The following is a 27,019-nucleotide window of genomic DNA, read 5'->3' on the forward strand; positions in this document are numbered from 1 at the left end:
CAAAACCTTTCTTTGGTATCAATTATAAGGAGAAAAATCTAGATTGAATTAATTTTTTAAAAATGACATAGCTAGGAGGCATTCTAATATAATTTTTCTTTTTTGCAAAGTACCCTGCAGTGTTTTCATGATTAGTCAATTGAATCTCTAATATTTCAACTACTAAGATACCTCTGATGCAAGTAAGCATTTTGAAGAAAGGGTTCTGGGGTTCAGTTATGTTGAAATGAAATATTACAGGTTCCTATTAAATTTCACTGATGGATTATGAAAAAGGTATTCTAAAAATAAAATGCAGTCACTGTAAGATACTTCCATCATGTCGTGTATATATAGAAATTTGGGTGAAATTATTATTTAAAAAGAAAATTATCAATAATAATCTACACTGATGGATTCATTTGTATATGTAATTTGAGACACAAGCTTTCTCTTAACTATGATCGCCTTTTATTAAATTTACTCTCTCATTGATCCACCACAAGCAAAAATCCTCTGTGAATTTTCAAAGAAAGCCTGGTTTTATACATGTATGTAAACTCTTAGCCTGGCTTTAATTTATATTGCTAGATAACAAAATATTTTCTAAATTTTACACAGTACAACACATTTCTTTTGGTTGAAGACATTGAGCAAGTTTTACCATATCTGTGGTTTGTGTGATTATTACAAAAGTTATATACAAAACCTTGTAAATATGCAAAAATTGCAAAATACACTCTGACAGCTAATGCTCTGAAAACACTTTATTACACAAATTACATTCAGATTCTGAAAATAGTGTTCTAACAGTGTAACCATCTAAAAATAAGACATCCCAGAAATACACCAACTGAGGAGAAAATTAAAAAAAAAGAATTTAAATAGAGACTTTTTTTTTCTTTCTTTCATTGCAATATAATGTTAGTGATTTTAAAAAAATAGAAGAAGATTTAGCAGCTTTGTCATCATGTAGCACAAAGTTTCTCTTTACTGCCACAGGCTGAGAATGCTGAACAGGAAAGGCACCAAAGAAAGACGCTGGCAATGGGAGTGCTATTGGGAGAATACTGTGTCCAAGCAGAGAATGGGGCTATTTACATCCACAAAAAAGTCTCAAAAATGTAAATGAGCAAACTTCCATCATTAGATTAGTACTATAATGGAAGAAGAGGACTGCTTCTCTATTCTATATTCATATAAAGACAATGGCACTCTTATGAACTTTTAGGAAACTCCTCAATTAAAAACAGAAGCCAACTTAACCAAACGAAATAAAATAAAATGTGTACCGTCCCACATAGACTAGTACAGCATACAATTAAATGCACAAAACTTTAAACGTGCTGAAGGGAAAGGGATCTGGCATTCTTAGTAAATCTCATTCAACCTAAACCAAAGCTTGGTTTTCAGGAAGACGGAGGTGGTGGTGCAGGCAGAGGTGCTGAATACTCCTCTTCTGATTCGCTTCCATCATCCTCATCTTTCTCTTGGTCACTGCCCTCGGTGCTGAGGCGGTCAAACCCTTTTCGACTGTAGCCCTTACGGTTGGCAAAGAAATTTCCAAGGTTTAAACCTCCACTTCCCTTTCCTAAAGAGAGCAAACAACAATGTAGAATTGAAGTAAAGTTTGCAACAGATGAGACAGCTTCTTTGTAAATTCTTAAAGGGTAAATAAAGTTAGAGGTTGGGAAAAGGTAGATATTTAAAAAAAGTGACAAACATCCAGATAGATATTACTCCACAGACTTATTAAAAGAAAAAAGAAAAAACAAAGCTCCACGGGCTTATGTGTTTCTGTAGGAATATTCCAGATTTACTTTTTTTCTCCTGTTTTCCCCAGCTCTCTGAATTATCATCCCTTGGGCAGCTCTTCATTTCAATGATTTTATGAAAAGATCATCTTCACTCTGACAAGCTCTGACACAACAACAGGAATGACAGAAAATTTACCAAAGACAAACGAATCCCGATAAAAGGCAGAGGAAGAGAATAATAGGGAATGGCAAGGTGAAAAATAAAAACAAAAACCAAAACCAACCAACCAACCAAACAAACAAACTGGGAAATTTGCTGCCAGAGCCACACATTTGGTTTAGTTTATGGTTTGCATTCTGCATTTACTTTGGGAGATGTTATGCTGTATACCAGGTGTTTAATTTTCAGACACATAATATGAAATATCTCCTTGCTCTTTAAAGACATGAACTTGTTGACTTTGAACCAAATATGAAAGATTCTGAAAGGTCACAAGCATACCTCTAAATCTTCCCAGCACTCTTCCTGAACTTGCCTCAAGTTTGTGTTCAGAATCTGTTTAAAAAGAAAAAAAAAAAAGATGGCACATTTCAAAATGAATCCAAGTCACCTTCCTCAACCAATGTTCAACACAAAATCAGGAAGTCTTAAATGTTTAGGATGGCTTGGCTTGTACATGCAATTCTAAGGGGAAAAAGGCAATATATTATTGAAAAACATAGATATTGAGATGTATCTAAGGGTTTGATTCCTGCCTGTCCCTTAGAGACTGTGCAATCTTGATATATTAATTCCAGAGCCTTGGTTTTTCTCTTCTGAGAAATGAAGGATCAAAGATAATTTCTATATATAAGATGGGACTTTACATGTGGCATGCTTAGAACATATACATATCAAATGCTTAATACACTTTAGTTATTTGTGTTAGGACAGGATAGAATTAAGTTACCAACAATTTGTAAAATTTGAAAGCTTTGGTCACTACAATTTAGGAATATATGTGTTAGACTTTATTCTTTCTGTTAAGAATATACATGCACCTCTTGAGAAAGCTTTGGATTTATGTACATCATTTCTCCTTTAAGGAAAGTGAAGACACTTGATATGAAACTGTAAGTATATTCCAGGTACACAAGGTGACCTAAATGCTCTTAACAGGGCTTCCATCTCCATGAAGAATTCTTCTTTCTTACGAGGACGCAGCAACCCCAGTGGATTTTATTGTTTCCTTATCTGTATCTCCCTGAACTTTCTCCCTTGCTTATACCACTCTCTTGAGGGTCAGAGAAGCCAGGCCCAGGGTCCTCTTATAACATTTCCCCAGGAGTGGAGGCCACGACATGGTTGTATTATCAGTTGTATTAACAGGCAGATGACAGAGGAACAGCGGAAGAGCCGATGAGGAAGGGAATTGACAGAAAGGGAAGAAGCATCTACTAAGACTGTCAGAAAGCCAAAATTTAGACTTTCTCTTCCACAGGGATGCAGGACATCCCTCATCCAGTTTGTATCACCTGTGCTTGGCACAGTATCTGATATGGAACACGTGAGTGTGTGATGAATAAAGGAAGGACCTTTAGGAGGATTTCTAAATATTTTACCATGGGTGAAACCCATCAAGAACAAACGTTGGAAAAAAAGTGAGAAGTTGATCTACTTTTAGAATTAAATATATTAAATGGAAGATTACAAAATTGCAAATTTTCTTTGAGTAATGGATGAATAAAAGCAGTTTCCTATCATCTGACCTGTGCCTCTTCCTTCGCAATACATTCTTGTAAAGTCAGCATGAGAGAACAGTGCCATGTCACATGCTCTCAAAAGCAAACAGGATAGATCAAACTGACTCCTTAGTCACTTCCTCTTCCAATTTGGGTTGGGTACCACAATTCCCGCCATCTGCCTCCAGATTCTAGATGCTCCTAATATTCTCTGTATTTACCACCACACTTAGCACCCTCTATGATAGCTTTTACATGACATCTCTCTTTTTTTATGTCACTTATTCTGAGTGCAATTTATTCATTCAATCTTTCAACAACTACTTATTAACCCCATTGTGACAAGAACTGTTATTTGTGTTAGGGACATATGAGTAACAAGATATACAAAACTCCTGTTCTCTTGAAGCTTTTATTTAGCTCCATGAAGATGATGACTTTCTTTCTCCTTGCCCTGCTTTTGACAGTTTCAGGTCTGTACAGGGTCTTAACAGAAGTCCTTCTTGGTAAGAATTCAACTATATTTTTGCTGAGATATCTGAATTCAGATTTTAAAAAAAGCCTAAGAAAAATTACCCTTTATAACCTATTAAACTGAACTTTGCTTCCTGTTTCTGAGTTCTTTCTGTGTTAGGGCTTTGCCATGGGCACTGAATCTCTGCCATGGCTGCCTTGACCTGGAAAAGGTTAAGATGCTGTTTTTTGATCTAATGCTGCCTCCCACACTGTCCCACTAACTGCTTCCTAGATGCATCTGTAGACTTTTGCTATAGGACCTGGGACCCCAGTGGAAGGACTGCTAGGAAGTAGGAAACAGGGGTTGGGTCAAAGTTTATTTATTTGGCCATTTTTTTATGGGGGTTCCTGGCATCAAACTCAGGGGGTACTCAACCACTGAGCCACATCCCCAGCCCCATTTTTGTATTTTATTTAGAGACAGGATCTTGCTGAGTTGCTTAGCACCTCACTATTGCTGAGGCTGGCTTTGAACTTGTGATCCTCCTGTCTCAGCCTCCTAAGCCACTGGGATTACAAGGCATGGGCCACCGCACCCAGCCAAAGTTTATTTATTTGGATGTCCTGAAAGGAACTCAGCTGCTGGATTCTATTCTGTGATAATGATTTTGTAAAATACTGATGGCCTAAATATGACTATTCAAAAACTTTCAAATAGTTTTTTTTTTTTTTAAGAAATATGTGCTCTCTTGAGAAAGCTAAAGTTTGAAACAAGAATCTGCTATTACTGTATTCCTTGTCACAATCACTGGTGGTGTTGAGGGTTTACTAGGTTCCGGGTACTTTGATAAATGCTTTAATACATTATTCTATTTACTCTTTTACAACTTTGTGAGGTATTTTATCCAGATTTTATTCATGAGGAAACTGTAGTTTTGAGAGATTAAGTAACTTGCCCAAAGTCATGTAACTGGAGCTAAGGCCAGTCTGATGGGGAAAAATACAACCTCAAAATAACTGACCCAAGTTCTTTGAAAATAGCCTGTTTCTAACCGAAGAAATCTTCTTCTGCCTGATCTGTCAGCTAATTTATACTGACTCTACTATCTACAGCTTTGTGTGGAGATACTAATTGGGCTTAAGCCAATTGCTAAAAGGCAATGTTAAAGGTTAATTATAATCCAACTGTCTAAATTCCAGAGGCTCCAGACATATTTTCTACTGTGATACTAATTATAGAGAATATCTGAAACAGAGACAATAACGTCAAAAATGTAGAATGCATTAAAACAAAACAAAACAAAAAAACCAGACACACACAAAAAAATCACAACCAAACTCCTGATGATAATTAGGCCAAACAATCTTTCAAAGGTAGGTTCCAAGTTCAAGTTAAAGGGGCCCGTTTTACTTGCCTCCAAAGGCCCTTGATTTTTTCCACCGAATAAATATGGCAATGGCCAGCAGGACAACCACAGGAATAACCAGAAGGGTTGTAATGAGAACAACGGGTACTCCCGAGCCTGGCTCTTTGATCAGTTTCTGTTTCTCTTGAATCTTCTGCAATTCTGAGGAAGTGGGTTTGTTGTCCATTTTGGTTTCAACAACTGCCTCGGCTTCTTCAGGGAAAGAAGAGTTCACAATATTCAACTGTCTCAAAGATTCCAGAACCCTCTTACCCACCCCTACCCCGTCAAATCACAATTGTACAGAAAGAACTTCTGAGTCCAGTGCACCTGGGTTTCATATTTCAGTGTCTGAATTCAGCAATCTGGATACATGATTAGTTATTTCAACAAAATGGTTTTTCACCTTGAAATTGGTTTTCTTTGGTTCTACCTTTAATTGCACAAACTACCTTTAATTCCACAAACTACATATCCTTGTTTTGCATTTGTCTGAGTTAAAGTCACAGGAAGTATGTAGGGAAAAAAATTGGTGTGAATGCTGGAGTCAAACAAACCTTAACTCAAATCCCAGTTCTCCTATGTACTAGCTGTGTAACTTTGGGCAAGTTACTTAAATTATCTGGGCCTTAATAACCTCATTTGTAAAACTGACAATAATATCTCCTTCACAAAACCATTACATATAAATTCCTGTCATCAAGAAGGTACTTAATAAGTATTTGCTTTCTTGTAAGATATACCATTAGTTAATGAATTTTCTTTCATGTCTAAGGCAGTATTGGTACTTTATAAGAATAGCCCACATTAATTACAGGATTACAGATTTCCTTAAATAGTCTTCAGCAAAATGAAAGTGCACACAAATCCATGTATATTATTTTATTGGTGATGGAAATAATTTACCCAACTAGTCTGTGACATTGGCAGGTACTAGATAGGTATAGACCTAAAATACTATTTGAGAAACAAATGTAATAAAACCATAGAAGTTATTTCAGGGTACTCGACTAATGAATTGAAAGTGAGGTTGGGCCTTGAGACATTTTTGCCCCCAAGAAGCACATACGTGTTTGTGTAAAAAATATAGGGTGCAAAGGATGAAAAGAATATTCTCAGGCTAAAATTAACAAGCACATCTGCAAAAGACTCACAAGATTTCGTGGCATTATCTTCTGCCCTCCAATACAGACAGCATGCTATGTATGGCCTAGTGAAGATTTTCATAAAGTGACAAGGATAGGTGGCTTAACACAATCAGGACAGTCTTTGGTTAATGTTTAGTATGTACAAACCTAGTTTAACATTTTGCTGGGCATCAAGGAAATACTTCCTAAATTACCTAACACACTGTGAATACAACTTATGGTACAAATGATTGGCAGGTTGAAACTCTCCACTTTAATGTTCTGAGACAGCTTCCTCCACAGTCTCATTACAAGGACTGAGCACTTGGGCTATGTCAGGCATTTTTCTCTTTTAACTTTCACATCAAACCTGTGAGTAGGCACTACTATTATTATCATTTAGCAGATGGCCTCAAAGTCTTATTTCCTTTCCTGTTCTATGGACAAGGGGAAGCCAGACTTCCCTGCACCACCCCCTTCTTTTTATCCACTAGCCTGGCTCTTGAAACTTGAAGGGGAGGGAAGGATTGATTCACAGACCCAGATGGTTCAAATTTAACTAAAGTCTCAGTTTCCAAAAGGAGTAAAAGTGTGATTCCTGTCTCTTTACTGTAGAAAATATGTAAAAAATTGCTCTATACTTATACTATATTTAAGCAGGAAAAAACCAATAAAATACATCTTGGGATTAAAAAACATAATCTAGAGATGTAGCTTGGCATTCAAGTACTTGTTGCTTTTGGAAGAAAGGTCTGTTTCTATTTGAAGGCAGGTATTACAGAGCTCCATTAAATAGATAGAACCGTGGGTGATGTAGGTGACAGACTAAAAGAATCAGCTTAGCATTCATAAAGAGATGATGCAATGAATTTGCTAAAATATATGCACATTACTATAGAAATTTTTTTTATTTTCCACACCAATTCTGGTAATTTGAGTGTCATTTACTAGAAATAATTGAACATTCTAACTTTTGGAACCAATTGATTTATATTTAAGATTTAAAAGATGCTCTGTATTTTTTTTTAAAAGGAGGCTAAAATTCTTAAATTTTCCAGTTTTAAAAAGAAGCAATATTGCTGTTCTTTTCAGGACCTTTGTAGGTAGAGTAATAAGCAAAAATGATGGTTATCACAAGTTTTATAAATTCCAATCTGAGCACAAACAATCTAAATTGTGTCACATCTACTCTTTAACCTAAATTCTTTTTTTATATCTTTTTTTAAAATTTATTTTTATATGGTTCTGTTGATCGAATCCAGGACCTTGCACATGGTAGGCAAGTGCTCTACCCCTGAGCCACAACCCCAGCCCTATACTACATATTTTATTAAAAATCTCAGTTAAGGGATGGGGCTGTGGCTCCATGGTAGCACACTTATCTGGCATGTGTGAGGCACTGGGTTTGATTCTCTGTACCACATATAAATAAATAAAATGAAGGTCTATTAACAACTTAAAAAATTATTAAAATAAAATCTCAGTTAAGTTGGAACACTTTCTGATGAATAAGGAATGAAGATGCTCTAATATTAGGCAGGGCTTTGAGCTTCTGGAAAATTAAGGGGTATCGAGCATGACATTCTTCTGTCACCTAAGATGCCAGATGCCTTATATCTAGAAGAAAAATGTCTTAAAATCTTACAATATCACAAGTTCTTATAGCATCATTTCAGATATTTGTAAATAAACATAATTTTGAAAAGCTGACATATAAGAGGTTTTGCTTCTTTAAAGCAATGCATTTAGAAAGGGAGACTAGCTTCATTACTGTATGAGTGCACACATAGAAGTGTATGAATTTCTATTATTTGACAGAGGAATTAGAAAAAGCTGGGATAGGAAGGAGGGACATTCTTAATACAGCAACACAGAAACTGCCACCCATTCATTGCAGACAAAACTAAAGGCTGATGGTTTTAGATGGCATATTAATAAGTAGCAGTTTAGAAGACATAAAAGAACATACAGAACAATGAGATTCAACTCTTTTAAATGCAATGTGCTTCTTCTACAAAAGGTCTAAGAGGATCAATGCGTTAGGAAGTTTTGTTTTGTTTTGAATTTTCTTGAGTTGGAGTCATCATCGTCATCTTTTATTGAGGTGTGGGGCATGAGGGCTATTCTTTAGGTGGGATGTCTGTTTTAATAACTTTATTTGAAAATTAAAATCCCTTTCCTAACTTTTTTAAATCATTCCAAATTCTTTTATTCCTACAACTCCCTTAGAACATAGGTTCTGAAACCCTGTAATTTCTGATTATGTGACCATTTACAATGGGAATGAGTATTCTCAAAAGGCAACTTGAATTAGGAGATTTGAAATGAACATGCATCACTGGGCTATTAAATCTGGGATGGTGTTTTTCCCTTTCTGCTTGAATTAAGCTTCATGATTTTGATAAAAGATATGATATAGGGATCCAGTATGATTTATACTCAATTTGTAATAAGAATATAATCTTAAAATGTTTAATGAGAGTCACATAAACTGGTTGGTTCAAAGAAGAATAGAATAACTTCATCTGAATTGGAGTATTCCTATTAAAACTGGACTACGGTGGCAATATTTAAAAAATGATTCTTGAACTGCTGGTTTCTGTCAAGATGGGGATGTTTTCTGACTAAATGGCCTCAGTAATATGCACTGAGAAAATAGGAAATGGTCTACAGAAGATATTATTTATCTTTCATTGACCAACCCAAATGGGTCAATGTAGTTGGTTGGGCTGGTCTCAACAGGCTAATTAGTACAATCAAGACTATTCTGGCGGGATCTATTTAAACAAAATTAGTTTGGGACCATTTTGAAGTTCTGGAAATTTCAGAGTAAACTACAACCATTTTCAGCCCGCATTTCCTGGAAGAACTCACAGTAAATAAATTGGTGGGATCCAATTCTCTTCAGCAAGAGAATAGTAGTAAATAATAACAAAGGGTTTGACTCAAAGGTTCACTTCAAACCTGGCTCTAACACTTAGTATCTCAGTAACAATTCTGTTCTTCAATGTCCTTAAATGCAAAATTGGGATAATAGCAATAATCACATGTTGTAAGAATTAAATGTGATAATTTCTGTATAGTTTGTTGATTATACTCCACAAGTGATAGCTATTTTTACCAATCTTTCCTAGCATCTTATTCCAGGACAAATATGCTTATTAATATATAACAATGATAGAAAGGATCAGGAACCATTTTGGTATAGGAATATGATATGAATGTCACTTGGTAGTATCACCTGGGTAGAATCTCTACAAATGCCAAGTAATTGCTATTTATTTACCTTATAATATTATCTTACCCCTTTTAACTTTGAGCCGGCTATATTTTCTTATCTGCCTAAATAAATACCTAAACTCCCTCTTGGTTCTTGCTTCTTTTCATCTCTTTCAACCTGCTTTCATGAGAAAGGAAAACAAGTAAGCCTCTGGTTAAGTCTGAATATCTGGGCAAATTATTTGTAAAGCAACTAATAAAGAAATTACTTAGTTAAAACTTAAGTATTAGGATCACCCCACAAGAAACACAGTGAGTACTTAACTATATAAATGACGTCAAAACCCTGAAGATGGTAGAAAGTATAGAAATACAAACTGTTTCTAGGAAAGGGAGAATATAATTCAACAAGGATTTTCAATGAATCCAGTGGCTGCTTACCATTAGCTAAATCCCATTTCTGCATTCCTGATATTATATCCCAGTGATGTGGTTTTCATGTATGGGTAAATGTGTCTGTGTGCATTCTCCCTCTCATGCTCCTTACATGCTGTAAGTCTCCTGAGGTCAGGTAGTTTCATTTCCCTTGGATTTGCTATTGTGCTTTTCACATAGGAGCCCTTGGTAAATCTTTGAGGCTTAGTAATACTAGGATAGCAGCTTCAGGAACAGATATATCTTTTCACATCCTTACAGCAATAACTCACCAAAGATTTCTTCCACTGATTTACATTAGAGCCCATTAAGAAAAGTTCTTTTCCAGAACACTGAACAGCATTATTCTGCTTGCTTGAGGTCAACATGTTTCCTAACATGACTAGCTGATGTTTTTTCCTTTCTAAATGTCTCTGGATCGCTAATTATAGATTTCCTACATCCTTAATCACACTCCATCACTTGAAACCAGTGATTTGAGATCCTTATGACTACTCCATTTATTAGAAAAAGCAGTGGCAATATGCAGGTTTAAAGGCTCAGCACATGGCAGAAGACATGGATCATTTACCAGATTGTATTATACTTTTTAGATTGATAATTCTAAAAGTTTCATTAAAGAGCCATAAAATAATGCAACACAAGTATCTTTTGGTATTAGTTATAAAGGAAATATAACCAACCTTTGATTTCCTGGACCTCGATGCCAGCCTTTTTAACGGATCGATGTTCCATTTCTGTAACAGCAATGCAAGAAGAGAAAAATCAGAATCTCTAAAAAGAACATTTTAAAACTTAAATTTGATGTTCATTTTATTCAGTAGAAAACATTTAGAAATTACTCATCATATATATTACTATATTAGAAAAGAGTCCAACACAAACCATAAATTGGTTGTTGGGTCCACAAATCTTGTGTAAAATCTCCTAGGGAAAGCTGAATAGTATCTTTAAGAACTTTATGAATGAGGTTTTCCTTTGGAGTCCATAATATATTGCATTGTTTCTGAAATATCGAGTAGTTACATTTGATGTAGCCGAAATCTTAGCTGACTACTAATTCTGCCATGTTGGATTATCAGTCTTCTACCTGACAAAAATGAATTTGACTAGTTAAACACTAAAATGCAAATTAAACTTGTTTAGTCTCCAGTGGAATCTTACTGTTCAAAAGGTACTATTTTCCAGATTTATTATGCTCTGTGTTATGCTGAGGGCTTCTGATTTTGAAGTTGTATACTATGTTATAGGGCTTATCCATTAGAGGTTGCTCAAAACCACTTGGGAGGGCTTTCCAAACTATATTCTATTATTCCTCTTCTTTCTCTAAATCTTGAGGGGAATAGCCATGTGTATTCTTAAGGTTTAGTTATGAGGTGTCTCCCAAAAGCTCATGTGTAAGACAATGCAAGGTAGCTTAGATGTAAAATGATTGGGTTATAAAACCTTTAACCTACTTAAGTAGGTCACTAGGGGCATGCCTTTGGGTTTATATTTTGTCTGTGGTGAGGAGAGCTAGCTCTCCCTGTTTCAATTTTCAGGTGCGATGTCTTCTCCTGCTTTCCTTTGCCACACTATTCCACTATAATTATCTGCCTCACCTCAAGCCTCAAGGAATAGAGTCAGACATCTATGGACTGAGGCCTCTGAAACTGTGAGCCCCCAAATAAATGTTTCTGCCTCTGAAATTTTTCTTGTCAGGTCTTTTGAAAAAGCTGTCTAAAACATGTATTTTGAAAATCCTCCCCAGATGACTCAGATATGCATCTCTGTTGAGTATCAACCACTGGGGTGTTTGTTATAAATGGTCTTAGACTAGAATCTTGGTGAGTTCAAGAATCATATTCTTATTAGAAAAAAAAAAGTGAAGGTATTGTCTAAATTTCTGTAGTCTTTCCTATCTTTAAAAGTATTTAAAGGATTTTTTTGTTCTACAAATTCTGAATTTAGTCATACAATTGGGGATTAGCCACCTATCTTTGCTCTTTTGTCTGCCCCACTTTTAGGATACTCTTTGAAGATACAGGTAGTGAAAGCCATATTTTCAGGGGGACTGTGAAGCTACTTCTGTGGTGGAGTATTCCACAGGCATCTACATGTACTCTACTATAACTGGGTCTTGTTACCAGTTAAATTTACTCAAAGTATAATGCTGAATACAGTAATTAGCAAATTGGGCTCTAAGATCTATATTGCATCTGACTAAAGGCTTTGGATTCCTGGGTTTATTTTTTCTTTCTTATATTTTTTTTCTTATTATAATTAAATTTCTTTTCTTCATAAAATTTATATGTCCTTATTAGTTCTCTACTGATTAATACCTGTTGCATCTCCCCATACCTCAAATTTATCATCCTCAGTTCTTTTCCTTATCTTTACTTTATCCTGTTTGTACACTACCATGTTTAAAAACTCTGTGAACATTTATATTTGTGGTTTCGGTGCACTTATATTTAAAAAATTTATTGTCTCTAGCCTCAAATCAGGAGCTAGTTTGATATGATTTTTAAGAATCAGAAATAATATCAAAATTGCAATTATAAAATTACAAAACTAACCAGCTAGATCCTGACAAAGCAAATTTGTCCCCAGACAAAATTTTGAGTTACATGAGAAAATGTGGATGTGTAACCGATGTGATACTGCAATCTGTATTTGGGGTTAAAAATGGGAGTTCATAACCCACTTGAATCTAATGTATGAAATACGATATGTCAAGAGCTTTGTAATGTTTTGAACAACCAATAAAAAAAAAAAAAAGAAAAACTCTTTATTCCCCCCACCTAAAAAAATAGCAATTCAGTATGTGGAGAAAGCTGAACCCTAAATGGAAATGTAAAATACTTCCTGTTGGGAATAATATGTGTCTGACACAGATGCTGGCTTCCCTAGATGCTCAACAGCTCCTGAGAGCTAAAGAGCCATGTGTGGAGTGATGCCTCATGGAAACAAGTCATTCTGCTTTGCCAAAGCCATCTCTTCCTTCTGGAACTAAGCTGGAATTAACATTGGCTTTTAATGTAACAGACATTACTTCAGGCGTCAAGAATTTCCTGTGGAATATCTGTGGAAACAAGGGGATAACTGCCAGGAAAAAAAAAAAAAAACATGTTTCTCTCTACTTTCTAAAAATTAATTTAGTCCTTGAAATGCATACCAAATAGATTTTTAAACAAATGTCTTATAGCTTGATTTCCTACTACCATCACTAAAAGGGTTTCTCTTTTTTTCTTTTTTCCCCAGTACTGGGAACTGAACCCAGGGCTTCACACATGCAAGGCAAATGCTCTACCACTGAGCTAAATCCCCACACTTATTTTGCATATTTTTAAGCGATAAAATGGAGGGAAAACGTGGACAACAATACCATAAAAGACTTACTTTCATTCAAGGTGAACTTCCACACGGTGTTTATGTGAGCGTCTCCAATGTACACGGTCCCATCTTCAGATGCAACAATATCATGAGGCATGTCAAAGTGCTGCCAAAATATAAAGGCACATATTAGGGTGGTGAGCCTTTGCTTGAATTTACGTTTGAGTATAACTCTAACCAAGGCAACAATAATTCCCAGCAAAGCAACTCTAGACCAAGTAATTTACTCATTAAATCATTGGGTCTTGACTTTGACAGGCATAATTCTAAGCACTGGGAAATGCTAACAGACCCTCACTGCTGACTTTTAATTCTTTTAAAAAGTGAAAATTTACAAGCAGTTTGTTTTTTAACTGCTGTTTAGTGTTTCATTACCTACCTAATTCTTTATATTTATTGTTGCCTTTGTGTTTCTTCTACCTTTTAATCATCAAATTTGCCTTTCTCCATCTATATAAGTGAAAAGGACCAGGTAACAATTTTGTTATTCTTATCAAGCTATCGTGAGATAACTTATCAATCATTTTTACATTATTGATAAGGGGGCTATTTTAAAGATCCAGGGCATTTAGATTATTTCTGATATGCATACTAGGATATATGCAGTGATGTGGGGTTTTATATTCTTGAAGTCTAGTGTGTGCAATATTTTTAGTTAGCAGAGGAAACAAACTGAGTGCTACTTTCAAGAACTTCATGTACTTTTATACTTAATTCAGATATTTTATTTTTTAATGTTTTTCTTCATTTTAAGTCATCCTCTCATTCATGAGGACCCAGGAGATAGAGAACGCTTTATGTGACTCAGGGTTACTAAGCTGTTTCCTTATAATACGCTACTGCAGCTTCCAAAAGTGCTTGAGGTCCACCAGTTGTCAGGACATGGATTTTTTCCTTTACTTGTGCAGCCAACAGGCCTGCCTGAATTCATGGTTCTCAAAATTATGTCTAGTAAGTATGAACAAAACACTCCCCACATTGTGGGCTCATCAGCCAGCAAATACCCACCTTAGAGTACTGAGTACAAAGGACACTAAGGAATCCAGCTGCTGTTCTTCACTCATTTCAGGACTGGCAGAGAAATTTATGCTTTGTAGATACTATTATGTTTTAGAAATGGGAAAAGTTTTGTCTTAAGAAAAATCGAAGAGCTATGTCAATGAGGCCCATTCCTTCATATTATCACACAAGTTGGGACAAACATTTAGAGAAGGACAAAGAGCCAGAAATCGAAATGTTGTCATATTGAAAGCTCACAGGTGTGTCATAAACCTTCATCTTTATTTTGAGTTTAGCTAATGGCAATGAACTTTCAAATTACAGCAGTTCCTATTCTAGAATTTTATTCTATATTATAAAAAGTTACATTATAATAACTTTTAGAAACTGCTATGCAAAACATAGTTGTAACATACCTCAAATTTCCTAATAGAAAAAAAAGTACAATGGTGAGGAAGTAAAGGTGAGGGGAGAATATGTGAGTATCTATTGGCTAATGACTTTGTTTTAAATAAATCATGGTATATCATAAATTCAAATCTATAATAATAACAAACTTCTTTCAGTGGCTCTCAAACTGATCTGGAGAGCTAAGGTTTTTATTGGAAGCAGTTTGGAACCATTGTAGGGATTCAGGGTCAGGCTTAGTGGGTGGGACCTCAGGACCTCTATTCCTATTGTAATCAGAGAAACTCAGCTATATTTTTTCTTTATTTTTTTTATTAGAGAATTATAGTTATTCATACTAGTTGGGTTTATCCTGAAAAAAATCATATATGCATAAAATTTGGTTAACTTTTAATGAACTATTCTATTTCTCTGTGTTACCTGAAACAGGGAATTATATTGTTGGGCTTTAGGAATAAATATAAGATTTCAAAGTTGGACAAATGTAAAGTCTTTTAATGCAGGCTTTGAAAACTCCTCTCTTGAGTTACCTCTAGCAAAATAAAACTGACAAGAGAAAATAATGGTGGCATCTTCCTGGGGCATCAAGTGAAGAAGCCCCAGGCGGCCTGCTCACAAAATCACATTTTAAAAATTCATAAAGAATTTGTGTTCTGCTCCATATCACAACTATGCACACTTTTATGCAAGAATAATCTTTAAACCTACTTTACTTTTAAGTAAAGTATTTTTCCTAAGAACTTTTACCACATTTATGTTGTGATTTAATATAGCCCTTGGCAAATATGTATCTCAGGAATTAAAAGGTTCCGTGCATTTTTAGAGTTAGAAAAACCTAGGTTTGAGATCCAAGTATGCCACTTATAATCTATCTTTGGACAAGTAATTTAATTTATGTGTGAGTCTTTCAACTTAAATATTGTCAAATACTATATAATTCTAATCTCCAATGTGAAAGTTGGAGAAATAACATGAATCTGGGCTTACTGTGCCATTCTTTTTATTTTTCTCTTTTGGGATAGAGGTGTGGGGATCATGCCCTTTCTTTTCCACATTAGATTCCTTGCAGAAGAAAGAAGACAAAAATTCCATTCTGAAGGGTGTGTAAGAAAGAAGACGATGAGGGACATCATCGTCATTAAATTATGAAGAGAAGAAACTAGTGGATGACTATGTGTGTTTTGACAGCATTTCACAGATCATCTTCATGGTCCTATTATCTTAATTTTCCTGAATAAACATAAAGATGGAGCTCACAGATTCAGAGGTAAACAGTTCTACAGAATCTAATCATGAAAGAGGGAGACCTGAAATATGTGAGGAGATATGGATATGCACAGAGACACAGACACATTATATAAAATTTGACCTTTGACTTGAAAAACAAATCTCTTCTTAGAAGTCCATACACCTATTATTATTTCCTTCACCCAATTTTTTATGATGATAATCTAATTAAATGAAAATTCTGAGAGATTTGTTCATGAATTTCAGTTTACTGAGTGAACATAAAGGAAAAGCAAATCTCATCTTCTCAAGTTTGCTGGACTGACTCCCATATTTAACTCATTCATTGCTGAATGGCTGGTGAGTGCTGATGTTTAGGCACAATGTTTTCTGAAATTTTAATTCAAGGTTGTTCAGATTCTTACACCAGTAAGGTTCATTTAGAGTTTGGCCTCTTGCTTAGCATATAGTTTTGATTTCTAAAGGAATATTTTAATTAAAAGTTAATATTCTAGTTGACACAGTATCATTAAAATAAAAACATAAACACTCTATTAACACCAAGTGAAGACCTGAAAGAAAATAGAGGTGTGGGGATCATGCCTTTTCTTTTCCACATTAGATTCCTTGCAGAAGAAAGAAGACAAAAATTCCATTCTGAAGGGTATATGAGAAAGCAGATGATGAGGGACATCATCGTCATTCCTTAGATTATGAAGAGAAGAGACTGGGTAGGGAGGAAGAGCAGGAGAAGAAGATTACCTCTAGATAGGGAAGAGAGGTGGGAGGGAAAGGGAGGGAGAAGGGGAATTGCACGAAGATGGAAGGAGACCCTCATTGTTATACAGAATACACGTATGACGATGTGAGGGGAAAAAAAAAAGAAGTGTGTCATATTAGTTTGGGTAGAGAGAAGTGATGGGAGGGGAGGGGAGGGGAAGGGGGGATAGGAAGGACAGCAGAATAAAATAGACTTTATTATTGCTGTGTGTATATATGTGACCGCATGACCACTGTGATTCTGCAACCTGTACACTCAGAAAAATGAGAAATTATACCCCATCTGATTCAAATGTATGATATGTCAAGATCATTGTACTGTCATGTGTAGCTAATTAAAACAAATAAAAAAAAGAAAAAAAAGAAACTGAGGGATGACTATGTGTATTTTGTATTCTTCGCCAATAGATATGAGAAAGTTACCTCATAAGGACACAAATCAGCAAAGATCTGAAACACTATGAAAGCAAAATATGTATCATCAATGTAATGAATTTTCTTCTGACAACTGCTATGATTTGATATTTAATTGCTTAATGCTTTTCAGAAGAAATAGTTCTGTGAAAATTTTATTTGTGAAATACAAACAGAAACCCTAAGAAAAAAGCTTGTGCTGGAATCTTTAGTTCAGACTCACTTTGGTTTGATTTGTACACTTTAACTTTTGCTAAAAGCTCCATTGTAGAAGAGGCTGTGTCCACTGTCATTTGGCACTCTTTGTCATCATCAGTATTTGGCACAATATCTGACGTAAAGCAGGTGTTTAGTTCATACCTTCTCCAATGAAATGTGATAAACCCCAGACCGCCAGTAACCTAACATTAATTTCTAAAATATTGAGGCCTTTTAAGGTTCTTTTTTTTAAAAAAAATTGACCAAACTTGGTATCTATACTCTGTCTGATGGCTTAAGATAGTTGCATTTTTATCCAAGTAACGTCAATGACTACATATTTTGAAAAATAATGCTTTTTGAGTATTTTAGCTGGCTGAACTTTCTAAAAGTGGTGTACCACAAACACATTCCTGCAGTGTATGTGAACATTGTGATCACTCTGGCAATCACACTGTAGAAAACATGCACTGGGAAGACAGACAGTCTATGTAAACACTGAGCCATAGTCACTGTGTGTGTAAAAAGCACTATTTCTAGAAAAAACAGTGGCAAACTTTTTGTGAAGCCAAAACCACACTTTAGGCTCTGACCTAAACTAAGTCTTTAGAACTTAAATAAATTCCAGGAAGTTCTATTTTCAAGTCTTTCTGCTTAGCAAAGTCACAATGATAGAGAGAGAGAGAGAGAGAGAGAGAGAGAGAGAGAGAGAGAGAGAGAGAGAGAGGGGGAGGGAGGGAGGGAGAGAGAAAGAGAGAGAGAGAGAGAGAGAGAAAGGGAACACGATTTCTGCTAGGTCTAAGAGAACTATCTATGCACATTTAACATGTGGTGTCTTCACTACTTGGATTAAACCAGGAAAATAAATACTTTTTGGTATTCTAACTATAATATATTTAAATTTGCTATAATATCTAAAGTCTAATAACAACCTGGGAACTGAATGCAGAGCTCAATTTCATCTGCAGAAATAGATCTAAGAACAAATAAGGACATTTATTCTAAATAAAACATCATAATAGCATACTCCTATCAACATAGCTAAGAAAGTTTTATCAAATCATCTAAAAGTTTTTAAAGATTTATTCAAGATTCATATTTCAGTTTTATTCTCATGAAAATTAAAAACACAGGCAATGTGTGTGAATACCTTGCGAAGTGGCTTGAAGACATCTATAATTTCCCCAGTAGAAAAGTTCATCACAAATCCTTGAAGAGGTTCTTGGTCCCCAAAGAAAGGTTTCCCATTCACTGCAAAGAGCAAACCTGTGACACACATTTAGTTAGTCTTTCTCAAAAATACAGATTGACTGCTTTCAAATTTATGCATGTACACTATACAAATAAATAACCCATTTATGGTTAACCTAGTAAAAAGTTGAAAATGAAATACTAAAAAAAGTTGCCTCCTACATAACCATATCAGGGGAAAACTAGTTAAAGAACTAAGCTTATAAGGGAAAAAACAGAAATTGTAGGGTTTATTGTACTTAGAAAGACAACAGAAATCGGGAATACATAGTGAACGACACATACATATACTAACATGTACATGTAGATATTATAGGCATCCTAAGTAGGAATTGGGAAAAGTTAGATTATTTAAGTCAATCATTTGGGATGTCAAATCATTTGAAAAATATGTAAAATATGTATTAACAACCTTAGCTATAAGGAGAGTCAGAAAGAAATATGCAAAGAAAGTAAGTGAAGTTACAGTATAAATAGAATAATTTTTAGTTTACCTTAGTTTAGTACTAGGGATAAAACCTAGATGTGCTTTACCACTGTATATATCCCTAGCCCTTTTTATTATATTTTTAAAATTCTGAGACAAGATCTCCCTCTGTTTCTCAGGCTGGCTTCAAACTAGCAATTCTCCTGCAAACTAGCAATCAGTCTCCCCAGTTGCTGGGATTAGAGGTATGCACCCAATCCAATGTTCAGCTGAATAATCTGATTTTAAACAACTGGGATTTGAAAATGTGAGATACATATTTTGAACTATGAAAGATATTTTTCACTAAGTGAATATTTTATGACTATGTATATTTTATGAATATACTTTGTAGTAAAATTATATTTCTTAGTATGGTAATGTTCAACTGAAATAATAGAAATAGTTATGTTTTGGTTAAATAAACAATCCAGATGTTTGTATATGACATTTTCAGTGATTTAAAACATATTAAAAAATACATAGCACTAGGACTGGGTGTGTCACTCAGTAGAGAAGTGGTTGTCTAGCATGCAAGAGGCCCTGGGTTTGATCCCTAGCACCACAAAACATTAAAAAGTATGTATAGCCCTAAGTCACTGTTGAAAATATTTCACCTTTATATAAGTATTAGATTTTTTTACCATATCATACTATAAAATAAAAGTATAAACATCAATTACTGTTGTTGAACATTATACAGATAATATATAATTTCTTTTGCTCAGATTTTGTTTTTAACCAGATTTCCATTTAATTTTTGACAATTTTCTCTTATATTTATTTTTTTTCTCTATTAACTTGATCACTTTCTTTATTAAGTGAATGGTCCTGACAAATAATTCTTTAAATGTGAGGTGAAATGAACCAGAGAGTTTTTTCGTGGTTTATTAATGAAAATCTTTCCTCCTTGGGGAAGATAATCTTGCTCCCTATCCAGTCACCTACTTCATGTCCTAAACAAAATGGGTTTACTTGGGAAGACAATAGCCAAGTGCACCTTTCACAGTATAAAATATGTAACTATTATAGGGATGATTATAAAGAGTCAATGCTATTTAATAAAAGTATAGACACATTTTGCAACATATATTTTTAAATTGTGTATAAATTTTATATTTTAAGTTGCTTGGCATTTATTATTTAAGGAAATCTTATGCTATGTTGTAATATGAATTATGTATATCTTTTTAAGTTTGGATTACTTTTCAAATTTCTTTTGATATTTCTATTTTTTGAGGGCGGGTATCAAGGATTGAACTCAGGGGCACGAAACCACTGAGCAGCATCCCCAGCCCTATTTTGTATTTTATTTAGAATCTCACTGTTTCTGTGGCTGGCTTTGAATTTGCAATCCTCCTGCCTCAGCCTCCCGAGACAATGGGATTATAGGCTTGTGCCTCTATACCTGGCTGAAATTTCTTAAAGTTAATAAAATATATTTGAAAATAAAAAACAAAATTATATTGGTTATTTCTTCCAGTATTTAGACATAGCCTCACTTATTTAATATATTTATCTTATTTTAAAAATTGGCTACCACTTCTAAAAAAGATAAGAAACAGAAATGTTTTGAATGCTGATTTTATCAGACATATACCATCTGTTGATGATGTATGAAGACAATATTAATCGTGTAATAACTAGAGCAGATGATCATAGTTAAGAAAAAATAAAAATCAATATTTGGGAACATTTAAAACCCAATACAAACAGCTGTTAAATCTTTTTAAGTTCTTCATTATTTCAGTACAAGGAATAGTGGCACTTGAGTTGAAAATGATTTTCAGTGCACTAACAATTTTAAAACACTTTAAGATATGATATAGAATTAACCCCTCAATAAGAAACAAATTTATTTTAAAAAGCAGGTAAAGGCAAATACTTTTTTAGGCTAGAGTACAGTATAATAAAAACATACATAAAAATATGAAATACCTGGTATGTAGGAAATTGCAAACACATTTCTTCCAAATGATGTATGCTTAATCTCTCTCACAAATTCTTTGGTGTCAGTTTTAAAACACTGGATCCGACCATTTTCCCTGTCTGCCACACACAACTGGCGCAAATGAGGCACAAGGGCCAAGCTGTGAGGAACACTGAACTGGCCAGGTTTAGGACTGCTCCCTGAAGACTCTATGGAACAAAGGAAAGCCTCATATATACAATTTGTAAAATTATTCAAAGTCTGACTCTACAGTTTTGCAATTTTACAAATTCATGATATGAAACATTAGATATCTGAAAATAGAAAAAAAAAAGTGAAGTGGTTTAAAAGTTTATTCCATAATGTCCCTTACTACAAATATATTACAGCTTTACTCTCCATTTGGATAAAGATTTTTGGCAGAAGCATTCTTTCTCCCTTATAACATGTGTGGGAGAGAGAGAGAGAAAGAGAAAGAGAGAGATATGAAGCCAAATGAATGCATCCAGTAGCCCTGTTTTCTTTGCTGTAGAGGAGAATTACATCCTAAAAAAATGTGAGAAGTAGCAAATGTCTGGTTCCTAGTGATAATGGCTAAAAATTACAATTAGAAATAAAGAGTATTCTGGGTACCTTCTCCCCACTGTGTGATGAACTTTCCAGTTGGTGAAAACTGCACAATCCGGCTGTTGCAGTAACCATCTGACACATAGATGGCTCCAGTGCCTGGATCCACAGCCACATCAGTGGGCTGGCAGAAGTGATTTTGATCACTTCCTGGTTGCATGCTCCTTCCCAAGACTAAGAGAGGGCCTTCTTTACTGTTTGGATCCAGTTTGAATACCTTTTAAAACATGAGCAAGAGCTTTATCTACTTTAATGATGACTACTGACACACACCCAAATTTCCACAAGCAATTAAGAGTATTAGCTCCCAGAGAATTACTTAAAAGGAGGTACTTTTTATAACTGGACAGGACCCTAGAAATCACCTACTGTGATTCCTTCATTGCAGAAATAGGCATATTGAGAGGAAGTGATTTGCTCAAGGCCATCCAGTAAATAAATAGTGAATAGAAACCAGTATGTGGAAAGGCTACTGTCCCCTCCCTGTGCTTCTTTCTTCTCTTTCCTTAGCTAACATTACAATGATCTCCAGATAATACAACAGCACAAGCAGTAAAGGTTTACTGATGAATGTTGAAGACTGTTGAGAGTCTTCACTTAATGACTCACAGTGAAATCTGTGTTCTAGTCCTCCTCCCCACTAATTTTCCTATTTCTTTGCTACATGTATTATACTTAAACTTGTCTTCTGGGGTGAAAGACCTTAAGATATTCTGTAACTGAAGTATAACTTTTCCAAAAAAGGACAAAAATATTTATTTTTTATTGATAAATTGTATTTACTAGAGACCTTGCTTCCATTTATTGAAAATAAAGATGGTAAAACATAAGTGACAGAAATAAAAAATAAGAAATAGAAATAAAATTCAAGGATAGAGGAAATAAAATCGAATGTAGAAAGCCAAGGTGCTTCAAGGGCCCACAAAGATGGGCGTCTAATGAAGCTCCACAACTGGCCATAAGCAATCTTCCAACCCAAGGGGGAAGAGTATCTTCATAATTTACATATTACCTTTTGCTTGCATGAAGTGCTAGAAAAAAAAATTGAAGATGTGGATTGATATGGACTGAATGTGTGTGTCTCTCAAATTCATATGTTAAAATCCTAAGCCTCAATGTGATGATATTAGGAAATGGGCATTTTGGGAATCAATTAGGTCAAAAGGGTGAAGACCTGGTGAACAGGATTAATGCCCTTGTTAGAAGAGACAAAGAGCTTGCTCTCACTCTCTCTTTCCACGATTTAAGGATACAATGACAAGTTGACAGTCTGTGACCCACAAGAGGGCCCTTACCAGATCCCCACCATGCTGTCGCCCTGATCTCAGACTTTCAAATCTAGATCTGTGAGAAATATATTTCTGTTGTTTACAAGGCACCAAATCTAAGGTCCTCTGTAATAGCAAGCTAAACTGAGCAGAACATGGTTGATCCAATTCTTGTTTTAATGTTATTAAGTCACAGAAAAAGACCTAGATAACTTCAGACCTTTCCAGAGATTAACCCTGTTATCTTCTATTTGAATATCACTCAATGGGGAGATTACCTGATGGAGAGCCACATCTGTGACCCAGTAATTTCCATCTTTGTCTATACTCAAGCCATGTGGCAAGTAAAACCTGCAAAATAAAAATTACAGTCTTAATTATATATTTATTCTCTAAGTACACATAAGAGTAGTTTGTTTGTAATTAATCCTTCTAATTAATCTATTAAAGTCATACACATTTATAAGTTAATAAATTTATATTATTATAGAAAATGAATTGTTAAAAGAACATAATAATAATGTCATAATATAGATTTCCTTGTGACAAAGCTTAAGCAGCATTTAATCAATCATATGAAAATCTATATAAACGAAGCTTATATGAGAAGTATAAATATTATACAGTATGTTATATTAAATAACAATATCAAATTAAAAACAAGTTTTGATCATAAATATTAACATTTTAGAAATATGTATAAAATAAATTTTCTGGAGAAATTTGATTTTCATAGAATGAACAGGTTATATATACTGCAAAAATATAATGTAAATATGAAATAGTAAAAATATGACTCTAACTTTTTTAAGAGTGCCCCAAAACAACAAAACACAAAGAAAACAACTTTCAGTAGGGCCATGATCATCCAGACCAAGTGAAGTGGTGAGCTAGAAAACCATTAATTTATTTAGCCAATCAATGTGGGTGACTTGAGTAACAATTACACACTGATGTGGACAGAGGTCTGCAGGTTTAAGGAACACGAACAGAGTTAATCAGTACAGGATATTATGTTAAGGTTGTTCTGGTCAAAGGACATCTCACAATCTATAAGCCTTATCTGTCAGTTTCTAGCCTCCTGGTGTGGGCACCAGTTTCCAGCTCCCACCCTGGCCCATTCTTCCATGGGCCAAGATGGTAACACTCTGATCTCAACTAACTAACTGAACTAAATCACTGTTTTGGCTATAAGAAGTAAGGGCTATGATTTGCTTTGAACACTAACACCCCACTGCCGGCCAAGTTGATTTAGCAGCAGTTGTTCCACCTTCCCTCTTAATTCCTTTCTGGGATGACGATGCCTCTGAGTAATGGATACAGCTCCAAAGAGACAGGCTCAAAGACAAAGTAGTACAGCTGGTATTAGAATTTGGCCCCTGATTCATCATCTGAGAATACTACAGAAAATTCTGAGTCTCATTATTACCATCTCCACAAGCAGCTGCATTCAAAGCAGTGGCTTGCTGCCTTTCAAAGAGCTGGCCTTCCCTGTGCCTAAGCAGATGGAGTCGAGTATAGTTCCTGAGGCTGCCAGGTTACAATGGTTGAGGAGACTCTAAGCAGGTGTCCCTTTCTTTCAATGACCATGAATATCAGCCAACATTTTTTTGGCTGTCAAATGCCATCTAGGAATAAGACCAAATAATGAATGGCATTCAGAGCCAAATTACATATGCATGCTAAGGAAAGCTAAAAATGATATTTGTTTAGTCTTCACATTTAGATGAGAATAGAGCATTTTTTCTTATCACTGATTACTTGATGCATTTAGTATGTAAATTTTCTGTTAAAAAAGTTTCTTTTAGTATCAAATCGAGCTGACCAGCATGTGTATCAGTGGCTTTAATCTATTCTTTTTTTAAAGTTTCAAATTGACACATTACCATTTGTGTGTGTGTGTGTGTGTGTGTGTGTGTGTGTGTATGGAATACAATATGACATAATGATATATGTGTATAATGTACAAGGATTAGCCAGGGGTGATGATGCACTCCTTCTATCTAAACTATTTGGGAGTTTGAGGTAGGAGGATCACAAATTCAAGGCCAGACTGTATAACTTACACCTTGTTTCAAAACAAAAAATAAGGACTGGGATATAGCTCAGTGGCACAGTACCCCTGGGTTCAATATCCAATAAATAATAATAATAATAATAATGTGCCATGATTATATCAAGCTAATTAACATATCCATCACCTCAAATACTTTTTGTGGGATAGTATTTGAAATTTATTCTTATCAATTTTAAAATGGGAAAAGGATATAAATACAGGTTTCCCAAAAGAGGAATTTTTGAAAGCTTCCCAGATGATTCTAATAATCAGTCAAGGTTAGAACCACTTATTTAGAAAATAAAAGATGAACTGGTCCAATTAGTCTCCTACTTTCTTAAGGGGAGCTGTATAGCTGAATAAAGCTGGCTATCTGGGGACTGAGACCTCTAAAACTGTGAGCCCCCAAAAAAACTTTTTCAAGATTCAATGGAACATTTTATACAATGCATATAGTACAAGTGTTAGTAACAACATATGCCATTTAACTCACAGGTTTTTCCCACTGGAATGGAGTACTGCAGCATTATTTGGATCAATAACAAGAATGGTGTCTTCTTCAATTGGTCCAAGTCCTCTTTGTTGGTAAACAAACTTGCTGTCAAAAGAGCTAAACAAAACACATTAGAATGAAAATAAACAACCAGAAACTCAAGTGACCTTTCACTTGAGATTCTCAAGAGACCCAAAGAAGGGCTGAGATTCAAATGACTTCATTCTTGTCTCTTGGGTTATGATATACACCATTGGCTATTTAGGGTGGTCAATGGAACTGTGGCATTGGCTTTATAGGGGAAATGTAGACTCAAGATCCTCCAAGCCTGAATCTGCATGTTCAAAGAACCCTGGAAGACTTTAGGAAACACTCACTAAATCTAAATTTTTAAAAGCTGTCCAAATTTTATAATTCAACAGATAATCTTTCAAATTGCAAAACAAAGTGTAACTTATTTTCTTTTTCTGTAATGATAATAACAGTAGGAGGGTAGTGATAAAAATATGTTGTTATGCATGCTATAGGTACATGTGAACACATTATAAGGATATCAACAGAATGTCAAAAATGTTTAAAAATCAAAACCAATTTATTTTTAAACAAAAATATGCTTAATAACCGAAAAAATTCTCCATATAACAACAGTTTTACTATGGAATAATTAACTAAAAAACTTAAGATGAATATGTGAATTTCTGCTTTTTAAGTCAGCACCTTCGTTATTATAAAATTTATGAATACAGATGTTCACATGTTTTAAATTTATATTTCTATCTAAATTGCTAGTAATATGTTTTCCTCAATTGACAACTGTCATAGACATTATACTTATTTCAGTGCCTGTTTGAGAAATTACAGTAGTCTGTCTTTATTTTTATTTTTGTAGTTGTAGATGGACAGCATGCCTTAATTTTATTTGTTTTTTATATGGTGCCGAAGATTGAACCCAGTGCCTCACACATGCGAGGCAAGTGCTCTGCCACTGAGCTACAGCCCCAGTTCCTGTCTTTTTTCTTGAGAGAAACCTTCCAAGACTCTAGTGGATGACTGAAACCAAACATAATACCAAGTCCTATATTTATTATGCTTTTCCCTGTACATACATATCTATGATAACATTTTTTATAAATTAGTCACAGTGAAAGATTAACAAAAATAACTAACAATAAAGTAAAATATAATAATATATTGCAAAAAATGCCCAAATCACTACTGTGATGGTTTGGATGTGAAGTATCCCCCAAAAGCTCATGTGTGAGACAATACAAGAAGTTTTAGAGGAAAAATGATTGGGTTGTGAGAGCCTTAACCCAATGAGTGAATTAATTCCCTGATGGAATTAACTGGTAACCAAATCAGGTAGGGTATGGCTGGAGGAGGTGGGTCCCTGGGGAGACACTTTGGGGTATATAGTTATATCTGG

At 34.8% G+C, this 27,019-nt stretch overlaps 1 protein-coding gene across 7 annotated transcripts in view; it reads right to left on the bottom strand.

The window, feature by feature from the left end:
• Window positions 1-728: 728 nt before the first annotated feature.
• The window catches only part of Pam (peptidylglycine alpha-amidating monooxygenase), a 289,187-nt gene continuing 262,896 nt past the window's right edge, over window positions 729-27,019 (bottom strand). For 3 of the 7 annotated variants that reach the window (XM_076856970.2, XM_076856966.2, XM_076856967.2), the window contains 10 exons: window positions 25,594-25,710; window positions 23,323-23,395; window positions 21,783-21,993; window positions 21,158-21,358; window positions 18,653-18,768; window positions 13,483-13,582; window positions 10,785-10,838; window positions 5,330-5,533; window positions 2,239-2,292; window positions 729-1,570 (listed from right to left, as the gene is read on the bottom strand). In XM_076856970.2, coding sequence (XP_076713085.2) covers window positions 1,389-1,570; window positions 2,239-2,292; window positions 5,330-5,533; window positions 10,785-10,838; window positions 13,483-13,582; window positions 18,653-18,768; window positions 21,158-21,358; window positions 21,783-21,993; window positions 23,323-23,395; window positions 25,594-25,710 — 1,312 coding nt within the window. In that variant the 3' untranslated portion in view covers window positions 729-1,388. The remainder of the gene's footprint in view (window positions 1,571-2,238; window positions 2,293-5,329; window positions 5,534-10,784; window positions 10,839-13,482; window positions 13,583-18,652; window positions 18,769-21,157; window positions 21,359-21,782; window positions 21,994-23,322; window positions 23,396-25,593; window positions 25,711-27,019) is intronic. The other 4 variants (XM_076856971.2, XM_076856968.2, XM_076856972.2 and 1 more) reach the window with 2 other exon arrangements.

Source organism: Callospermophilus lateralis, chromosome 5 (assembly GCF_048772815.1).
Source record: "Callospermophilus lateralis isolate mCalLat2 chromosome 5, mCalLat2.hap1, whole genome shotgun sequence".
Lineage (NCBI taxonomy): Eukaryota > Metazoa > Chordata > Mammalia > Rodentia > Sciuridae > Callospermophilus > Callospermophilus lateralis.